General features: G+C 44.4%; 1 protein-coding gene across 1 annotated transcript in view; it reads left to right on the top strand.

Annotated features, from left to right (window-relative positions):
• The window catches only part of EFNA2 (ephrin A2), a 386,935-nt gene that overhangs the window by 336,911 nt on the left and 28,394 nt on the right, over window positions 1-21,630 (top strand). Inside the window, exon 2 of the mRNA XM_032225961.1 lies at window positions 3,902-4,194. Coding sequence (XP_032081852.1) covers window positions 3,902-4,194 — 293 coding nt within the window. The remainder of the gene's footprint in view (window positions 1-3,901; window positions 4,195-21,630) is intronic.

Below are 21,630 nucleotides of genomic sequence, written 5' to 3'. Positions count from 1 at the left end.
TATTCTAGTCAATTCCTATTATATTCTATTCTATTCTTTTTCTATTCTTTTTCTATTCTATTCTAGTCAATTCCTATTATATTCTTTTTCTATTCTATTCTATTCTAGTCAATTCCTATTCTATTCTAGTCAATTCCTATTCTATTCTAGTCAATTCCTATTCTATTCTAGTCAATTCCTATTCTATTCTAGTCAATTCTTTTTTTCTATTATATTCTAGTCAATTCCTATTCTATTCTAGTCTATTTTTTTTCTATTCTTTTTCTATTCTATTCTAGTCAATTCCTATTATATTCTTTTTCTATTCTATTCTATTCTAGTCAATTCCTATTCTATTCTAGTCAATTCCTATTCTATTCTAGTCAATTCCTATTCTATTCTAGTCAATTTCTATTCTATTCTATTCTATTCTTTTTTTTCTATTATATTCTAGTCAATTCCTATTCTATTCTAGTCTATTTTTTTTCTATTCTTTTTCTATTCTATTCTAGTCAATTCCTATTATATTCTTTTTCTATTCTATTCTATTCTAGTCAATTCCTATTCTATTCTAGTCAATTCCTATTCTATTCTAGTCAATTTCTATTCTATTCTATTCTATTCTTTTTTTTCTATTATATTCTAGTCAATTCCTATTATATTCTATTCTATTCTTTTTCTATTCTTTTTCTATTCTATTCTAGTCAATTCCTATTATATTCTTTTTCTATTCTATTCTATTCTAGTCAATTCCTATTCTATTCTAGTCAATTCCTATTCTATTCTAGTCAATTCCTATTCTATTCTAGTCAATTTCTATTCTATTCTATTCTATTCTTTTTTTTCTATTCTATTCTAGTCAATTCCTATTCTATTCTAGTCTATTTTTTTTCTATTATATTCTAGTCAATTCCTATTCCTATTCTATTCTATTGTATTCTATTCTTCCATCTCGAAAACACCCAGGGCGTCTCATTTCAAATGTCCTGGTCTTCTTTTAAAGAGGAAACAATTCATCAATCTTCTTAATCTAATCTTCTTAATTTTAATCATGTTGTACTATCTTTTGGAGCTTTTGTTTTTACCGTTTTTTATCATTTTGTAAGCCGCGCTGGAACCGTGAGGTGGGCAGCATACTAATGTAATAAGTAGATAAAATATATGTTATCTTACTTTACTGGACGTAAAACAGATATTTCTATCCTCCGTGTCTGGTGTCTAAAAGTCCGCAGCTTTGCAATTCAGACAGTTGCAAGATTGGTCAATAATTACAAGCTTGGCTTACAACCACAATTGGAACCAGGTTTTCCATTGCGGTTGTTAAATGAGTCACGCCTGAGATTGACACCCTTTTCTGCCACGGTTGTTAAGCGAATCAGTGGTTAAGCGAATCATATGGTTGTTAAGTAAATCCAGCTTCCCAAACTGACTTTGTTCGTCTGAAGCCAGTTGGCAAATGACGAAGATACCACCCTGGGACAAAGTAACCATCATAAATACACGTTGATTATCAAGGGTTCAAATTCTGATTACTTGACCGTGAGGATGCTGCAACAGTTTTAAGTACAAGGACTAGTTTATAAGTGATTTTCTTACTCAGAGTAGTTGTAAATGAGTTTTTACAAAGCAATAAAGGCAGGATGAATATCGTATACATACATAAATAAATCGTGGCTATTTTCCATGCCTCTGCTGGGAAGAATGAATGAATATTGGATGTCTAGGTTGGGCATATAATTAGGTATTATTATTTTAGGTTTCTATTGTGAATCCTGGGTGAACCCACCAAAGTCACAGCTATAAAATGGGCAGCTAAATACCGTGTTTCCCCCAAAATACGACAGAATCTTATTTTCTTTTGACCCCCGAAATAAGCCCTTGGCCTTATTTTCGGGGAGGTCTTATTATTTTTGAGGTGCAGGAGGCCAGTGTGGTCACCTCATGTGCTCTGTTGCAATCGTATTGGGGAGGGCTTATTTTTGGGGAGGGCTTATCTTAACACATGCACTCAAAAACCAGATTGGGCTTATTATCTGGAGAGGTCTTATTTTTGGGGAAACAGGGTAAATGATTAAATAAGTAGGTAAGTCCATTGCATTCAGTGGCAGCTTCTTCTCGTGTGTAAGAAGCCCCCACCCCCATATTATTTTACAGGTAGTTCTCGACTTACGACCACAACATTTCTGTTGCTAAGCGAGACATTTGTTAAAGGAGTTTTGCCCCCATGTTACAACCTTTCTTGCCACCGTTGTTAAGTGGATCCATGCAGCTGTTAAGTTAGTCACACGGTTGTTAAGTGAACCTGGCTTCCATATTGACTTTGCTTGTCAGAAGGTCGCCAAAGGGGAACACGTGAGCCCGGGACACTGATACGAGTCAGTTGCCAAGCGTTTGAATTTTGAACATGTGATCATGGTGGTGCTGCACTGGTCATAAGTGTAAAAAATGGTCATAAGTTGAGGGAACTGGGCATGACTAGTCTAGTGAAGAGAAGGACCAGGGGAGACAGGATAGTGATATAATAGAAAAAGAATGGAATGGAATGGAATGGAATAGAATAGAATAGGAATTGACTAAAATATAATATAATAGAAAAATAATAGAATAGAATAGAATAGAATAGAATAGAAATTGACTGGAATATAATATAATAGAAAAAGAATAGAATAGAACAGGGATTGACTAGAATATAATAGAAAAAGAATATAATAGGAATTGACTAGAATATAATATAATAGAAAAAGAATATAATAGGAATTGACTAGAATAGAATAGAAACTGACTAGAATAGAATATAATAGAATATAATGGAAAAATAATAGAATAGAGTAGGAATTGACTAGAATATAATAGAAAAAGAATAGAATAGGAATAGGAATTGACTAGAATATAATATAATAGAAAAAGAATATAATAGGAATAGGGATTGACTAGAATATAATATAATAGAAAAAGAATAGAATAGGAATAGGAATTGACTAGAATATAATATAATATAATAGAAAAAGAATAGAATAGGAATTGACTAGAATATAATAGAAAAAGAATAGAATAGGAATTGACTAGAATATAATAGAAAAAGAATAGAATAGGAATTGACTAGAATATAATATAATAGAAAAAGAATAGGAATTGACTAGAATATAATAGAATAGAAACTGACTAGAATAGAATATAATAGAATATAATGGAAAAATAATAGAATAGAGTAGGAATTGACTAGAATATAATAGAAAAAGAATATAATAGGAATAGGGATTGACTAGAATATAATATAATAGAAAAAGAATAGAATAGGAATAGGAATTGACTAGAATATAATATAATATAATAGAAAAAGAATAGAATAGGAATAGGAATTGACTAGAATATAATATAATAGAAAAAGAATAGAATTGGAATAGGAATTGACTAGAATGTAATATAATAGACATGATATTTGAGGGGCTGCCACAGAGAGGAGGGGGTCAAGCTATTTTCCAAAGCACCTGAAGGCCAGACAAGGAATAATGGCTGGAAACTGACCAAGGAGAGATTCAACCTGGAAATAAGGAGGAATTTTCTGACAGTGAGAACTATCAACCCATGGAACAGAAGTTGCCTTCGGAAGTTGTGGGAGCTTCATCCCTGGAAGCTTTCAAGAAGAGACTGGCCTGCCCTCTGTCAGAAATGGTGTAAGGTCTCTTGCTTGACCAGAGAGTTGGACTAGATGACCTACAAAGTCCCTTCCAACTCTGTTAATCTGTAACATCTGTAAATCAGTTTTTTCAGTGCCATTGTAACTCCAAACGGTTACCGGTCCGAAAAAAACTGTTGTAAATCGAGGACCACCTGCATTTTGAACGTCACAGCCCTTTGGTTGGGCTCTGGTTTTCGAGACCCGAGAACCCCTTTTAACCGTCTCTTTTTCCTCCTGTGGCAGATTCCACCAAGGGGATTACACCGTGGAGGTCAGCATCAACGATTACCTGGACATATACTGCCCGCACTATGAGATCCCGTTTCCCATGGATCAGATGGAGAGGTACATTTTGTACATGGTCAACTACGAGGGACACAGCTCCTGCGACCATCGGCAGAACGGCTTCAAACGCTGGGAATGTAACCGGCCGGATTCCCCCAACGGGCCCCTCAAGTTCTCCGAGAAGTTCCAGCTTTTTACCCCTTTCTCCTTAGGATTCGAATTCAGACCCGGGCACGAGTATTACTACATTTGTAAGTACTGAAAGCTGCCTTAACGCTTCCCGTAGGAACCGAGCAGGCTGGAGTTTCCCTGGGGTGAGGTGAGGGGTTGGGAGGGCGAAAACTTTATGTCCCGTACATGAAGTGAGGATTTTAGCCGAGCCCAGCGATGGCTAACCTTTTTGTTGTCGTTGGCCGAAAACGCATGCACCCATAATGCAACGTGTGCATGACCCCTCCGCGCCCCCATCCCCCTGCGCAGGGGCGTGCAATCCCCCCGCACCCTGATTTGGGCCTCCCTGCAACCTCCTGGGAGCAAAAATGGGTCGGTGTGAGTGTGTGTTATCCATGCACATTTGACCCTTGCGCATGCACCCCATCTGCCCCATACATGTGTGGCATAGACTCAAAAATCAACTGGCCAGCAGGAGGCACATGCACATGTGCAGTGGAGTTGAGCTGGGGGCAAAGGAGTTAAAAGAACACAACATGCACTCAATCTTAGTGGGGCTGGAGCTCAATCAAGGATCAACAGCCCCAGGCCTGCCGGAACAGCCAGATCTTAATAGACTTCCGGAAGGCCGAGAGAGTGGGGAGGGTCCGGATCTCAGGGGGTAGATCGTTCCATAGGGACGATCCATAGGCAGCTACAGAGAAGGCTCTCCCCCGAGGGGCCGCCAGACGACATTGTGTAGTCGGCGGCACCCGGAGAAGGCCTACCCTGTGAGATCTTATCGGTCGCTGGGAGGTATGTGGCAGGAGGCGGTCACGGAGATATCCAGGTCCTGGATATATTGCTATTTTCACCATTAGGAAACTTCTCCTTAGTTCTAGGTTACTTCCCTCCTTGATTAGTTTCCAGCCATTGCTTTTTGTCCTGCTTTCTGATGCTTTGGAGATTAGTTTGACTCCCTCTTCTTTGTGGCAGCCCCTGAGATATTGGAAGACTGCTATCATGTCACCCCTAGTCCTTCTTTTCTTTAAACTAGACATACGCAATTCCAGCAACTATTGTTTCTACTCTTTAGCTCCAGCCCCCTAATCATCTTTATTGTTCTTCCCTGCATTCTTTCTAAAGTTTCAAACTCTTTTTTTTATATTGTGATGAACAAAACTGTGCGGTCTTACCAAGACATTATAAAGCGGTACTAATACTTCAAGAGATTTTGATTCTATCCCTCGATTCATGTAGCCTAGGACTGCATTGGCTTTTTTTTTTTTGCCATGTTGGCAACGACAGTTTTGGCAATGCAAGGGAGGTTTTAAGGATAGAAATGGGTTCGTTTGCTTCTGAAAAAGCCTCCCACATCCGAGACCCAAAATAAGGTAAAGGTTCCCCTCGGACATACGTGCTAGTCTTCCCTGACTCTAGGGGGCGATGCTCATCTCCATTTCAAAGCCGAAGAGCCAGCGCTGTCCAAAGACATCTCCGTGGTCATGTGGCCGGCATGACTAAACACCGAAGGCGCACGGAACGCTGTTACCTTCCCACCAAAGGTGGTTCCTATTTTTCTACTTGCATTTTTACATGCTTTCGAACTGCTAGGTTGGCAGAAGCTGGGACAAGTAACGGGAGCTCACTCTGTTACGCGGTGCTAGGGATTCGAACCGCCGAGCTACCGACCTTCAGATCGACAAGCTCCGCGTCTTAGCCACTGAGCCACCGCGTCCCTGAGATCTAACATACTCCCCTCCAAACCTGCCTTTGCAAAGATATTGCAAGATCTGTGCATTGTCTCCCGTCATCCTTCGGAGGATTGAGTGGAAGATGCAATCAAGAGATTGTGTTGACAAACCTCCCCCAAGTTTCACCCACCCCAATTTAGCTTGGAAGGATATTAGTGTTTCCCCGGCACTAAGTGGAGATAATCATCTAGTCTTGACTGGCAAAGAACCTTTTGTAGGTGACCGTGTATGATTAGGGAGGAGGGAGGGGGGCTGTGTTTGCTATCCATGCCCTCAGCGCCGTCTCAACAAATTAAAAGCTGTGTCTAACAGAGAACACACATTTATCTACACTTAACCAGTCAATCACTGGGAGCTTTCCTTGAAAGAGTGTGTTTTTATTATTTACTGAACCACCCATGACCTATCAGGTCATCCTTTCAGAGGCATTTCCTTACCAGATTCCTCAGTTTTTTCAATCAAGGCAGAGCTTTCGATAGACTTGAAAACTTCTTAAAAATCCAGGGAGGTATTCAGAGCTGTCGCTGCCTTGAAAGCAGCCCACATTAAACTGGGGAGCACAATCAAACTTCAACAGATGATGACTGGGAATAGAATAGAATAGAATAACAGAGTTGGAAGGGACCTTGGAGGTCTTCTAGTCCAACCCCCTGCCTAGGCAGGAAACCCCACACCACTTCAGACAAATTTTCTTCTTAAAAACTTCCAATGTTGAATGGAGCATTCCCAACTTCTGGAGGCAAGTTGTTCCACTGATTAATTGTTGTAACTGTGAGGAAATTTCTCCTCAGTTCTAGGTTGCTTCTCTCCTTGATTAGTTTCCACCGATTGCTTCTTGTCCTGCCCTCAGGTTCCTTGGAGAATAGTTTGACTCCCTCTTCTTTGTGGCAGCCCCTGAGATATTGGAACACTGCTATCATGTCTCCCCTAGTCCTTCTTTTCATTAAACTAGATTTACCCAGTTCCTGCAACCGTTCTTCATATGTTTTAGCCTCCAGTCCCCTAATCATCTTTGTTGCTCTTCTCTGCATTCTTTCCAGAGTCTCAACATCTTTTTTACATCATTGCGACCAAAACTGAACGCCGTATTCCAAGTGTGGCCTTACCAAGGCCTTATAAAGTGGTGTTAACACTTCATGTGATCTTGATTCTATCCCTCTGTTTATGTAGCCTAGAACTGTGTTGGCTTTTTTGGCAGCTGCTGCACACGGCTGGCTCCTATTTAAATGGTTGTCCACTAGGTCTCCAAGATCCCTTTCACAGTTACTACTGTTGAGGATGGTACCACATATACTGTACCTGTGCATTTGGTTTTTCTTGCCTAATGTTCTATGACATATTGGTTTTATGTCATAAACTGCTTTCGGGTCACTTTTGTGTCATCAAATCTGTGTTCGTTCCAGCATAACTCTGGAACGCCTCGAGCAACTTCAACCAAGCTTGGTACACAGATGTCTTACTCTCTGGAAACAAATACTTTGGGGGGTAGGACGCCCCTAACACCTTTTGGGGAATGTGTTCTGTTAAGATTCAGCCTGTTGTGCCTTCAAATGACTTCTACTGTACTGCCGAAAAATTGCTTCTACTGTACAGCGCAGTGGAGTTGCCATGGTAATGGCTTCACAATACTCCATAAGAGGGCTCCCTATGGGAAGGGGAAAAATCCAACATTAGAAATTACTTTTGGTCCGGACATTTCCCCCCCCCCCCCATAAAGAAATACCCAGACAACGCCAGATTATCAGTTAGTAGTGTCTTATAAAATTTGCCAAATTCCTTGTATTTTGGAGCCATTTTGTACATTTTATCTATTTGTTTGTTTATTTCCCCACCTTTATTTTTATAAATAACTCAAGAAGGCAAACATCCCTGAGACTCCTCCCTCTTCCTATTTTCCTCACAACAATATTTCTGTGAAGTGGGATGGGCTTAGAGAAGATAGGCCCAAAGTCAACTCAGATGGCTTTCATGGCTAAATTGGGATTTGATCCAGTGGTGGGATTCAAATAATTTAACAACTGGTTCTTTGCACTAATGACCAGCTGGGTAGGTGGGGCTTGGTGGTCATATGACTGGGTAGGCGTGGCCATCTCAACATCACTCAGGTCAATGGGGGTTTCGCCTTAGCTGTAATAAGGGTTAACCAGAGAGGCAGTTTCTGTAAGCAGGACAATAGAAACAACACCAGAATGTTTCCTTCCTGCCTTCCTTACAGGATTAGCCCTGTAAAGTGGAAAAAAACAAAAGGAGATTTCTTCCAACAACTGGTTCTCCGAACTGCTTAGAAAGTTAACATTGTTCCCCCGATTAGGTGCGAACTGGCTGAATCCTACCACTGATTTGATCCCACAATCTCTCATTTTCTAGCATGGTGTCTTAACCATTCCACTAAACCAACCTTGCCCTACGCTGCACTCTTTTGCCCAATGAAAGGCTACGGAAAATGAGAAGTTTAATAGTATATAGATTTTATTTATCAAATGTGTATAGCTGCCCACTCTCACAAGAAATGACTGGGGGCAGTGTTCAGCAATTAAAAAAAACAATAATTATAGAAATACAATCATTGTAAAAATGTAAATCCATCATTTAAAAAAAAATCTAAGTAAATTAAAAAGTAAGACACACAAACCACAGACATGGAGAAAATGAACTAGTGCAGCCATCCTAAGAGGTTATTGATTATTGGTTCCTTGTGCCCCCTGCAAGATTTGGGGGCTTTTTAAAGGAAGGAAGGAAGGAAGGGAAGGAGGGAGGGAGGGAAGAGAAGAAGAAAAAGAGAGAGAGAGAAAGAGGAAAGAAAGAAAGAAAGAAAGTTGCTTTCTACCACCCATCTTAATCTGTGGAACTCACCGCTACAGGATATTCTTAAATTTGATAATCTTCCCCGCCCCGTTGCTTTTGTTTCCTAATTTTGTGTTTGCCTTGCACACCCTCAAAGGATCTCAATTTGATATACCCTGCCATTCTCCACAATGTTATCATTTGGGCCAGGAAAAACAAGGCTGTTGACTAAATTCACATCACCGTATTGACCTCCTGGTGTGTCTGTGTAGCTCTTTATTATGGCCATGCCTCATTGAAACAGAGAGGGCACGAGTGCCTCTCCTTTTCGGCACAATTTTAATCTTCTGCCGAGATCTATTTTCATAATTAAAAGAAGAAGAAGAAGAAGAAAAAAAATCTGAGAACGCCATGCCCAACTCCGACTTCTGATTACACTGTCAATCCTAACTAAGCAATCACAGCGACTGGTTTAATTAGCAAGAATGACTCTATTTAAACTCCATTGGGGCCTTGGTAATGGGGGATGCTTCACTACCCAGCTGGGGCCACATTCTGAGAAAATAATAAAAATAAACCCGTGTTCAGCACAGAACGAAGGAGAGCAGGGAGAGAGGAGAAGACATGGCTCAAAGAAGCGTTGGAAGTTCTGGGTGAGAAACGTTAATGGCCGCCTGGTTCCCGACCATATTTGACTTGCGAAATGATCTGGGCTTCAGCCTCTCGATGAGACCTCTGGTCTTTTTCATTTAAACATTTTTTTTCCAGTCTCATTTTTATTAGTTTTTATAAATAACTCAAGCTGGTGACCATAGCTAATACTCCTTCTTCCTGTTTTCCCCATAACAACAACCCTGTGAAGTGGGTTGGGCTAGTCACTAGCCGGGTTTCATGGCTAAGGTGGGACTAGAACTCACGATCTCCTGATGGTTGGCCAAAAAGTCACGTAGCTGGCTTTTATGAATAAGGCGGGATTAGAATCACTGTCTCCTGGTGATTGGCCCAAAGTCACCCAGTCATCTTTCATGGCTAAAGTGGGACTAGAACTCACTGTCTCCTGATGGTTAGGCCAGAGTCACCCAGATGGCTTTTATGAATAAGGTGGGATTAGAATCACTGTCTCCCAGTGATTGGTCCAAATTTCACCCAGCCATCTTTCATAGCTAAAGCAGGACTAGAACTCAATCTCCCAGCGATTGGCTCAAAGTCCCCCAGGTGGCTTTTATGAATAAGGCGGGATTAGAATCACAGTCTCCCAGTGATTGGTCCAAATTTCACCCAGCCATCTTTCATAGCTAAAGCGGGACTAGAACTCAGTCTCCCAGCGATTGGCTCAAAGTCCCCCAGGTGGCTTTTATGAATAAGGCGGGATTAGAATCACAGTCTCCCAGTGATTGGTCCAAATTTCACCCAGCCATCTTTCATAGTTGAGGCGGGACTAGAACTCAGTCTCCCAGCGATTGGCTCAAAGTCCCCCAGATGGCTTTTATGAATAAGGCGGGATTAGAATCACAGTCTCCCAGTGATTGGTCCAAATTTCACCCAGCCATCTTTCATAGCTAAAGCGGGACTAGAACTCAGTCTCCCAGCGATTGGCTCAAAGTCCCCCAGCTGGCTTTTATGAATAAAGTGGGATTAGAATCATTGTCTGTCTCCCAGTGATTGATCCAAAATATAAAAGTATTCTTTCTCCTTCTTCTTTCTTCTTTCTATCCTTCCTTCCTCCCCTCTATCTTCTTTTTATTCTTCCTCTTCTTTCTACCCTTTCTCCTTCCAACCTTCCCCGTTTTCTTTCTATCCTTCCTCTTTCTATTGTTCCTCCCTACCTCTTTATTCTTTCTATCCTTCCTTCCTTTTTCTTCTTATCTCCTATCTTCCTATCTCCCTCTGACTTTCTTTTCCCTTTTTCTTCTCTCTCTTCCCTCTCTCCCTCCCTCCCTCCCTCCCTCTTACCAGAGATTCAATTGGTGGCAAGCGGTCAGCTTTGGAAATAAAACCAAAGATTGCACATGACATTTTCTGCCAGCTGTGATGAATAGCTTTCCAGCGGTCCTTCTTTCTTAGTCCGGCCACTTGAGCCCGCAGTGTTTATTGTTCATTGGCTGCAGCAACTGAGTTGCTGTTAACCAAAGGACTTGGGGAAAACCTGTCGTTGTAAAAAAAGCTTCTTTGTTACAGGCAAAGATTAACCAGGTTATATGCAGCTTGGATTTCCACCCTGATTGGCAACCATTCTCCAGGTCCGGCTTGCTGGAGAGAGAGAACTGGGCGGCCTTCTGTGTACTAGTTACCTTATTTTTCAGAGTACAAGATGCACCGGAGTATAAGACGCACCAAGATTTTGAAGAAGCAAATTTTTTTAAAAAGTGTTTGCACTTTGCAGACCTCTGAAAAACAGCCCTTTTTTTGTGAAAATGGCCCTATTTTTCATCAAAAATAGGGCATGCATAGCCTTTAGGAGGTTTATAGAATGCTCCTGGGGGCTGCGGGGGGGGGGGGCAAAAATGAGCAAAAAACAGTCTGTTTTTTGCTCATTTTTGCCAACCTCAGCCCCCAGCAGCACTCTGGAAGCCTCCTAAAGGCTATGCATGGCCATTTTTTGCAAAGGTGGCAGGGTTTCGGGAGGCCAAAAATGCTGTATTCAGTGTATAAGACACACCCAGATTTACACCCTCTTTTTTGAGGGAAAATGTGCATCTTATACTCTGAAAAATACGGTAAGCTACAGATTTTCTGGTTACACAACACAACACAACACAACCGTTTTCTACTTGGACAGTGTCCTTTGCCCACCCAGCCTGATACAGGTAGTCATTGATTTATGACCACAATTAGGACCAGAATTTCTTTTTTAATTTTTATTTTTAATTTTCAAAACAAACACAACACATAAAATCTTCCTTTTTTACATACTGTAGAAAGTGTAACAGTTGGTTACAAAAGACTTTAATGCATCTCTTCCACAGTCATCAAGCATAATTCATATTAACTCAAATATTTTAACTCAGATATTTATACATGTTACCATCATCATGCCTCCATTATCATTTGACTATAGTTGTTTAAACGTCCTTCATCATAAAATGTACCAAGGTTTAATACATAACCACATACTGGCATTTCATTTACTATTTCTAAAATCCTCCAATGACACTAAATCCTTATGTCCTATTCTAGCGAAACATCCATAATATTTAATAACAAAGTTTTCTGTCCTTCTTTCCAAATCACTGTTTACAATTTACATCTCATTTCCTTATATTGTACCCACGGACCAGAATTTATGTAGTTCAGTGAGTCAGTTTATAAGCGAGTTGTCCAATTTTATGACCATTTTTGCCACGGTTGTTAAGTGAATCCTTGCAGTTGTTAAAGAGAATCCAACTTTCCCCATTCACTTTGTTTTTCCAAAGCGGGCTGGGAAACTCACAAGTTATGATCACGTAACTGCGGGACGCTGCAACCATAAATATATGCCAGTTGCCAAGCGTCCAAATTTGGATCAATTGAACCATGGGAATTGTCAGCCTCTGCTTTGCTGCTGCTTCGGCTGCCATTGAAACAGGGCGGGGGGGCATGGTATTTGGGAGGGGAATCATGATGTGCTGGAGGAAGATTCTAGACGCTGACCTGACCATCTTACTGCGCATGTGGAGGAAGGGAGTTTCCCGCCAAGGTTAACTGTCCAGCATTCCATCCTGATGATGACTTTTGAAGTTATCTCCCACCTGACAGTTGGGTGCATTATAATTGGACTATGGACTGGGGTGCCAAGGGGAGGGGATTGAATTATACATGATATTATTCGCTTTTGCGCCTAATTAACCAGATTCAGCTTAGCTTTGCTAGTGTTCGTTTATAATTAGTAAAAGTACACTTGATTTCAAACAAATGGAGTTGAGTGGCTTCTTTCCTGATTACTAAATGAAGTTGCAGCTGACAGGAATGCTACAACAACTGTTGTAAGCGCGAGAACTGTTTGTAAGTCCGTTTTTTTCCCAGTGCCGTGGTAACTTTGAACGGTCACTAAATGAATGGTTGTAAAGGGAGGACTACCTGTAATCCACGCCGTTCCTTGCCAATTGACACATACGATGCCAAAAATAACAGAAAAAGAGAAGGGAAAAAAATCTAGAGCCGTTTTTTCCCCTCCTATCAGCTGATAATAGCTAAAGTCACCTCCAAATGTGCTTTTGGACATTGTCTTACAACACAGTGGGGTTTTGTTTAATCTTTTTGTAGCTTTTCTAACTCTGGGAACTTGCTTTGAATTATGAGCTGTTGCAAATGTGTCCCAGAAACAGGACAGAATGTAGTTTTTTTTTTTGCAAGGACAATTCACCTAGGAAACACACTGGAGCGTTCATTAGAATCCTTCATAAGCAGGGGAAAACCAACCTCCGCGTCATAAACAGGAACCGTGCCGTGACATGCCAGAAACCGGGATGCACAAACAAGCAACGCCCCATCCGCGGGATGCAGGCAGCATGCAATTCCCCCCCCCCCCTCCGGTTTGCAGGAAAAACCTCTTCTTAAAGAACGGGTCCCTGGTGCCCAAAAGGTTTCGGGGGGCGGGGGAGTGCTGGGTAGGTTGGGATAAAGGTAAAGGTTCTCCTCGCACATATGTGCTAGTCGTTCCTGACTCTAGGGGGCGGTGCTCATCTCTGTTTCAAAGCTGAAGAGCCAGCGCTGTCCGAAGACGTCTCTGTGGTCATGTGGCCGGCATGACTAAATGCCAAAGGTGCACGGAACACTGTTACCTTCCCACCAAAGGTGGTTCCTATTTTTTCTACTTGCATTTTTACATGCTTTGGAACTGCTAGGTTGGCAGAAGCTGGGACAAGTAACAGGAGCTCACTCTGTTATGCGGTGCTAGGGATTCGAATTGCCGAACTGCCGACCTTTCTGATCGACAAGCTCAGCATCTTAGCCACTGAACCACCGCATCCCACTTAGGTTGTGATTGCCTTGTACAAAGTTAGCACCCACCCTTCTCCTAGAGCAGTGATGGCGAATCTGTTGTGTCTTTTCGACGCAGCCGGCAGGCGGGGCCAGAGCCACAGGCTCCTGATTGGCCCAGGCGTGGCTGCCGGCTGGCGCAAGATTCACTGGCCGCCTATTGGCCAGCCGCCTGACAGCTGTCATATATAAATAGCTGTCAGGCGGCCTGAGCGCTGTCCGTGTTCTGAATCTGTTCTTGCTGTTGCCTGTTAATAAACACGTTAACTTTTACCTCACGCCTCGTATTTTAAACTGGCGACGAGGATGAGCGACACGGAACCCGTCATCGTCCCTGCCCTGGCTCCTTCATCGGTCTTCGCCGCATTCAGGCCAGAGGCCGAATCTTGGGACGCATTTTTAGAGAGGTTCGAGGTCTTCCTCCAAGCACATGACCTCTCCAAGCTCCCTGAGGGTGCACACTATGCCGCTGGATCTCCTCATGGCTCGGCTCAAGTTACACTATGAGCCTACGCCTTCCAAGTATTCACGCCGCCAATTTTCCCAGCGCTGTATCCAAAGACAAGGACAATTCATCAGCCAGTGCGTGGCTGAACTGAGGGCTGCCGCGATAAACTGCGAATTCGCAGATCTGGAGGACGCCCTCCTGGAGCAGTTTATTTACGTGCTCCTCGACATCAACCTGCACCATCGAATTCTGTCCCGCGCCGAGCTGTCAATGAAGATCGCGGTGGACGAAGCCCGAGCTTACGAGATGGCCGGCCAGTCCACCCCGGATGTCCGATGGTTCCCTCCGTCTACGTTGCCGGCGCTGCCCAACTCGGCTGTGCATAGCCAGATGATGGTGCTCGATCCATATGCCGATGCCGCTTCTTCTGTCGACCGCCTCCGCTCCTTGCCCCCTCGGGATGGCGGCATGTGCCTCAGCTGTGGCGGCCGCCATCCCAGGGCATCCTGCCGTTTCCGAACGGCTCTCTGCCTCCGGTGTGGGGAAAAGGGCCACATCTCCAATGTATGCCGCTCCCTCCGGGAGATGCTCGAAACCCGAGGCCTCCTCCTCCTGCTTCTCCTGCTCTGCCTGCTGCCTTCTGCCGCCAGCCTCTGGGGTCCTCCTCTACCCGCCTGGGGTGCTATGCAGTTTCCGACCCCGAGCCTCCTCTGCCCGACTGGCAGCCCGACTCCGCTGCCTCTTCCTCCTATGGCGGCCGGGATAAGATGCACCTTCGCGTCTTACTCGCCGGTCGCCCCTGCAAAATGGAATTGGACATGGGCTCCGCCCGCACAATTATGTCTTGGTACACCCTGATGTCATTAATACCGACCCTCACCGTTAGCCAGCTGGCTCCTGCCGACTGCCTCCTTCAAGACTATCAGGGCAACCCGATCCCCATCCTGGGTTGCGGGTACTTCCCTGTCACTTTCCGCCACTTCCATGGGTCCCTGCCCCTTGTGGTGGTTCAAAGCCCCCTAGCTTCTCTCCTTGGGCTCGACTGGTTTAGGGCTTTTGGGCTCAGCATAGCTGGCATTAACTCTCTCCGTCTTGTTTCTTCCCTAGATTCCCTCTTGTCAGAGTTCGGTAACGTCTTCTCTGACACCCTGGGTTGCTACAAGGGCACCCCAATCTCCCTCAATTTGGACCCCATGGTGGCGCCCATCCGCCTGAAGGCACGATGGGTTCCTTTCGCCCTACGGGCTTGTGTGGACGCCGAGATTGACAAGCTGGTCTCTCAGGGCGTCCTGGAACCCGTGGACCACGCCCCCTGGGAAACCCCCATCGTCCCGCCATTAAAGGCGGATGGCTCCCTGAGGGTCTGTGCCGATTACAAGGCGACCCTGAACAAGGCCCTTCAGGCACATCCCTACCCGGTGCCTGTAGTGCAGCACGTTCTGCACTCCTTGGGCCAGGGCAAGATTTTTGCGAAATTGGACCTGGCCCAAGCAGCTACCGGTAGACGAGGCCTCCGCCACTGCCCAAACAATTGTAACCCACCACGGCGCTTTCAAGTATCCCCACACACACCCATTTTGGCTCCCAGGAGGTTGCAGGGAGGCCTACTAGGCCCAAAACAAGGTGCAAAGGGGGGGGCGTGTGTCCACCCTCCCATGGCCTGTTTTTGCTCCGGGGGTGGGGTTCAGGAGGCCGAGTGCTGCCTGTCACACCCCCTGGCCATGCATACCATAAACATGCCCACCCAGCCAGTCATTAGGGCAGAGAACCGGTTGTTAAATTATTTGAATCCCACCACTGGCTAGGTCTGTGTACACACACACACACACCAGAGGTGGGTTCCTGCCAGTTCTAACCTCTTCTATAGAAAAGGTTCCACAAATCTACAGTGCCATTTATAAACGGTCCCAGCTCCCTCTCCCTCCCCCCCTGCCCGTCCGCACATCATCAAGATGAAGAGCGAGAGGAGGAATTCTGGGAGTTGGAGTCCACAAGTCTTAAAGCTGTCAAGCTTGAACACCCCTGGTTTTTTTTCCTAAAGGGTTAGGAGTGCAAGGGTCTTGTAATTTGACAGCTTTAAGACTTGCACACCTCAATGCCAGAGTTCCTGAGCCAACATGACTGGAGGAGGAATCCTGGGAGTTGAAGTCCACAAGTTTTAAAGCCGTCAAGTTTGAACACCCCTGGGGTTTTTTTTCTAAAGGGTTAGGGGTGCGAGGGTCTTGTAACTTAACAGCTTTAAGACAGCTTGTGTGCTTCAAATGCAGATTTAATTGGGAACTTGTGAGTAGGCTCAGAGCTGGCTGTTCCCTCTTTAAACCCACCTAGGATTGAGGGACCAGCAAATACAGTTTAAAACCAATCGTTCAGTGACTGTTCAGAATTACAACCGCACTGAAAAAAGGGACACGACCAGTCCTCACACTTACGACCCTTCAAGCATTCCCATGGCCATGGGATAAAAATTCAGGTGCTTGGCCACTGACCTGTATTTATGACAGTTTCTGCATCCCAAGAGGGTCAAGTGATCGCCATTTGTGGCCTTCCCAGTCGGCATCCGATAAGCAAAGCCCATGGGTGGAGCCATTTCGCTGAACAACTGCAGTGATTCACTTAACAACCAGAGCAAAAAAGTTTGTAAAGCTGGGTAAAGACTCATTTAAAAACCCCTTGGTTACCGATGGGAATTCTGGTCTCCGTCATGATTGTAAGTTCAAGGAGTAGCTGTAATGACAGTATTAATCTACAAAATAAGTAGTAATGATAATCCGGGACCTCCTAGCACTGCAGGATTGCAAAGGTGTTGTGTTTGAAAGAACAGACGGGGTTTTAACCAATCTTAATGTTTTCTCTGCTCCTCTGAAGTAATGTTTTTTCAACCTCAGCAACTTTCAGGTGGGTAAAAATCAACTCTCCAGGATGCTGGCTGGGAAATTCTGGGAGTGGAAGTCCACTCATCTTCAAAGTTCCTGAGGTTGAGAAACACTGCTCTAAAACATCTGTTTTTTTCCAATCTTCATTTGTTCCTTTTAGACAGATTAAATTATTGTTTCCTCTTCTTCTCCCAGTATAACCTTTTTTTTTGCCCAAATAGCATCATTTAATGCTACTGCTCTGCATCTTCACCTTCCTTCATTCCATCTTCCTATTTTTCTTCCTTCCTTTCTCTGCTTTCTTTCCCTCCCCTCTTCTCATTTTGCCTTCTTTCCTTTCTCTTCCTCTCCCTTCCTCTCTCTTCCCCTCGCTCATTTTTTCCCCTCTTCTTTCTCCTTCATTCTTTCCTCGTGCTCCTTCTCATCTTCCTCCTTCCTTCCTTCTTCCTTCCTTCCCATTTTTTCCTTTTACTTGTTCTTTCCTTCCTTTCTTACTATTCCTCTCTTCTATTCCTTCCTTCTTCTCCTTCCTTCCTCCCCCCCCCCCTCACCCTCTTCTCTTTCTTTCCTCTCTTTGCAAGGGCGAAATTCAGCAGGTTCTGACACGTTGTGGAGAACCGGTAGCGGACATTTTGAGTAGTTCGGATAACCGGCAAATGCCACCTCTGGCTGACCCCAGAGTGGAGAGGGAATGGAGATTTTGCAGTATCCTTCCCCTGCCACACCCACCAAGCCATGCCCACCGAACCGGTAGTAAAAAAAATTGAATTTCACCACTGACTCTTCCTATTCCTTTCTTCTATTCCTTCTTCTCCTTCCTTCCTTCTTCTCTCTCCCTCTCTTCTCCTTCCTTCCTTCTTCTCTCTCTTCTCCTTCCTTCTCCTCTCTCCCTCTCTTCTCCTTTCTTCCTTCCTTCTCCTCTCTCTCTCTCTCTTCTCCTTCCTTCCTTCTTTCTTTTTCCCTCCCTCTCTTCTCCTTCCTTCCTTCTCCTCTCCCTCTCTTCTTCCTTCCTTCCTTCTCTCTCCCTCGCTTCTCCTTCCTTCCTTCTTTCTCGCTCCCTCTCTTCTCCTTCCTTCCTTCTCTCCCCCTCTCTTCTCCTTCCTTCCTTCCTTCCTTCTCCTCTTTCCCTCTCTTCTCCTTCCTTCCTTCCTTCTTCTCTCTCCTTCGCCTTCCTTCTTTTTTCTCTTTTAATGTTTTTAGTGAGAGATTACATAGGAGTAAACAGGGAAACTTATCCCAACTAAGCCTCTTAGAATTCACGTCATGTGGAACATTCATTGCAAATTACGCTTCTTTGAGGGAGTTATATTTAGCAGACATGAAAGAGGGAGCATTACCTTCTTCCATAGTTTGCAAATTGGAATTCCATTAACCTCCCAGGCATTCAGAGGAAGAGGCTGCTTTCCTTGACGTGCCACATTTGCAGGTCAAGGTTAAGCAGTGGCTTTTCCAGCCAGAATGGAGTGCTTTCTGTTTCTGATAGGGTTCTTTTGGAAAGAAGCGTTTTAGAAATAAAAACAGCCTGAATCTCAGTGTGAACCAGAACAGAGGCTGGCAGGAAGAGGGGAAAACAGGTGGTTTTTAAGCTCAGAAGAGGGGGAGAGAGACACATACAAAACAGAACGCCACAGAATAACAGAGTTGGAAGGGATCTCGGAGATCTTCTAGTCCAACCCCCAACTCAAGCAGAGGATCTTACATCATTCCAGATACCTCCAGTGATGGAGCACCCACAACTTCTGGAGGCAAGTTGTTCCACTGATTAATTGTTCCAACTGTCAGGAAATTTCTCCTCAGTTCTAAGTTGCTTCTCTCCTTGATTAGTTTCCACCCATTGCTTCTTGTTCTACCCTCAGGTGCCTTGGAGAATAGCTTGACTCCCTCTTCTTTGTGGCAGCCCCTGAGATATTGGAAGACTGCTATCATGTCACCCCTGGTCCTTCTTTTCATTAAACTAATCCTCACTGCAACCATGTGAGGTTGACGGAGAAATGTATTCGCTGGCCTGGGATGATTTAAATGGCCAACGATTTGGAGCTGAGTTTGAACTTATAGAAATCGCACTTAGACTTATATATCGCTTCGTAGTGCGTTTACAACCCTCTCTAAGCGGTTTACAGCCTCATCCTCTTGCCCCCAACAATCTGGGTCCTCATTTTACCCACCTCAGAAGGATGGAAGGCTGAGTCAACCTTTGAGCCTGGTGAGATTAGATCTGCCAAACTGCTGGCAGCTGGCAAGTCAGCAGAAGTAGACTGCAATGCTGCATTCTAACCACTGCACCACCGTGCCTTTTATGACCTCCAGTCACTACCTTGATGTGGGGCTTAGGGGCTCTGAGGAAGACGACAGCTAAGCAGTAATGGTATTCAGCTGGTTCGAACCGGTTTGGGCGAACCGATAGTGGCGACTTGCGGCGCTATGCCATCCTATTTAGCCACGTTTTCTAAGCCGTGCACACAAGCAAAGCACATGCATGGAAGGCATGTGTGTGAAGTGAGCATGTTTGCTCGCTCACTCACATTTTCAATGCGCAGCAAACCGGTGGTAAAATTGCATGAAACCCACCTCCAGAGATAACCCAGAGGTTCAACCACACAAGAGAGGAATCGGAGAGAGAGTGCCTCTCCCATAAACAATACGTGACCTGACAAAAGCGCAAACGTCATAAGCGCGCCGACAAAACCACGGCGCTAAAACCGCGATGTCAAAAGCGCGTCGACAACAGCGCGCCGAGAGAAGCGTGATTTAAGTTAAGGTAAGGTTTAGGTTTAGGGTTAGGGTTAGGTTTAGGGTTAGGTTTAGGGTTAGGTTTAGGGTTAGGTTTAGGGTTAGGTTTAGGGTTAGGTTTTGGGTTAGGTTACAGCGCGCTTCTGTCGGCGCGCTGTTGTCGGCGCGCTTCAGGGCTAATTCGTCGCTCATTCGTCGCGCGGTTTTGTCGGCGCGGTTTTGTCACCGCAGTTTGGTGAGGCGAGCTTTTGTCGTTCGCGCATTTGTGGTGGAACCAAACAATATGCTGAGATATACTGTATTTTTCGGAGTATAAGATGCACCAAGATTTTGAAGAGGCAATTTTTTTTAAAAAAAAATTGCACTCTGCAGACCTTCCAAAAACGTTTTTTGTCAAAAAAAAAAGCAGGGGGGGGGGCATGAATAGCCTTTAGGAGGCTTATAGAGTGCTCCGGGGCGAGGGGGGCAAAAATGAGCAAAAAACTGGCCCATTTTTCGCTCATTTTTGCCCTCCCCAGCCCCCAGCAGCACTCTGGAAGCCTCCTAAAGGCTATGCATGGCCATTTTTGCAAAGAGGCCAAGGTTTCTGGAGGCCAAAATGCTGTATTCAGTGTATAAGACACACCCAGATTTTCACCCTCTTTTTTGAGGGGAAAAAGGTGTATCTTATATTCTGAAAAATATGGTAATTTATAGCAATTCATACCAGATTGGTAGGCGCCTGGATCAACAAGAACCGGGCTAGGTGTTGGGAATTATGCACATCTGTGACGAATGGGCTACAGAAGAAACAGTGGAGCCCTGGATGCGGCTATGGAACAACTCAAAGAAAGACAACAACAAGAATTTCAGCTTGGATGAAAGAAGTGAGTGAGAATCAAAAAGAAACTGAAAGAAAATAACTTGTAATAACAGCAGAAATGGTGGAGAAAAGGGCAAGGGAAGATTAAGAATATCCGCTAGAAGTGTCATTTGCCTGCAAGCAAGAGAGCTGGTGGGCCGCAAAATAGACAAAGTACTATAATGAAGGGGGGGAAAAGACACTACAGTGTTTTGGGAATTTAGAATTCAAACGGGTAAGGACCTGCCACATAACATCCCAGAAATAACAATTGTGGATGAGAAGGACAAACAAATCTGGGGAGTGGACGCAGCAGCACCTGGAGACGGCAGAACAGAAGGGAAAGAACTGAAGAAGACACAAAATACAAAGAAAAATAGAAATGGAACAACTGAGGCAAAAGCAAGCAAAAATGGCACCAATAGCGGTAGGCACCTTGGGTGCAATCCCAAAACATCTGGAGCACCACTTGAATACCATCAGCATTGACAAAAATCACCGTCAGTCAATTGCAAAAGGCGGCTTTGCTTGGAACAGCTGACATCCTGCAATGCGAAATGGGACAATTCGCCACAGGCTACTCGCCATGGCCAATTTGTGGCCAATTCGCCAGAAGACAACTCACCATGGCCAACCCACAGTGGGGACAAGGTTAATATCAAAGAAATTGTTCTGACCTAGGCTTCCTGAGAAAGCATGAATCACAGTCCCCCAAACCCTCTTTTATTTATTACGGCTGTAAATTACGGTCATTCACAGCCCGCAAGGCTCCGCAAACCATCTGTGAAGGTTCCGAGAGACGTCGGCTCGAATCTCTGCCACAGTCTTTCAGGAGAATGTCGCTAAGCACCCACCAGGGGTGGATTGCTGCCGACATTACTGCCGGTTTAGTGTGCACATGCGCATTTGCAAGTAAAAAGGGCTGCACGTGCGCAAAACCTTAAAAAGCGGGGGGGGGGGGGGAATTTGCAATGAAAATTGTTCTGTGTGTGTGTGCAGAACCGAAAAACAAGATGGTGCTGGTGTAGGAGAACTGGTTCAGGGGCATGGCAGGCCTGGATCGCTGCCAGTTCCAGAGACCCAGGTCGCCAAGTTACTACCTGTTCGGCCGAACCGGTAGGAACCCACCTCTGGCACCTTATCTCCCT

This window comes from Thamnophis elegans, chromosome 1 (genome assembly GCF_009769535.1).
Source record: "Thamnophis elegans isolate rThaEle1 chromosome 1, rThaEle1.pri, whole genome shotgun sequence".
NCBI classification, from domain to species: Eukaryota; Metazoa; Chordata; class Lepidosauria; order Squamata; family Colubridae; genus Thamnophis; species Thamnophis elegans.
Note: the sequence above shows the minus strand (reverse complement) of the source record. Positions and strands in the feature narration are given on the sequence as shown.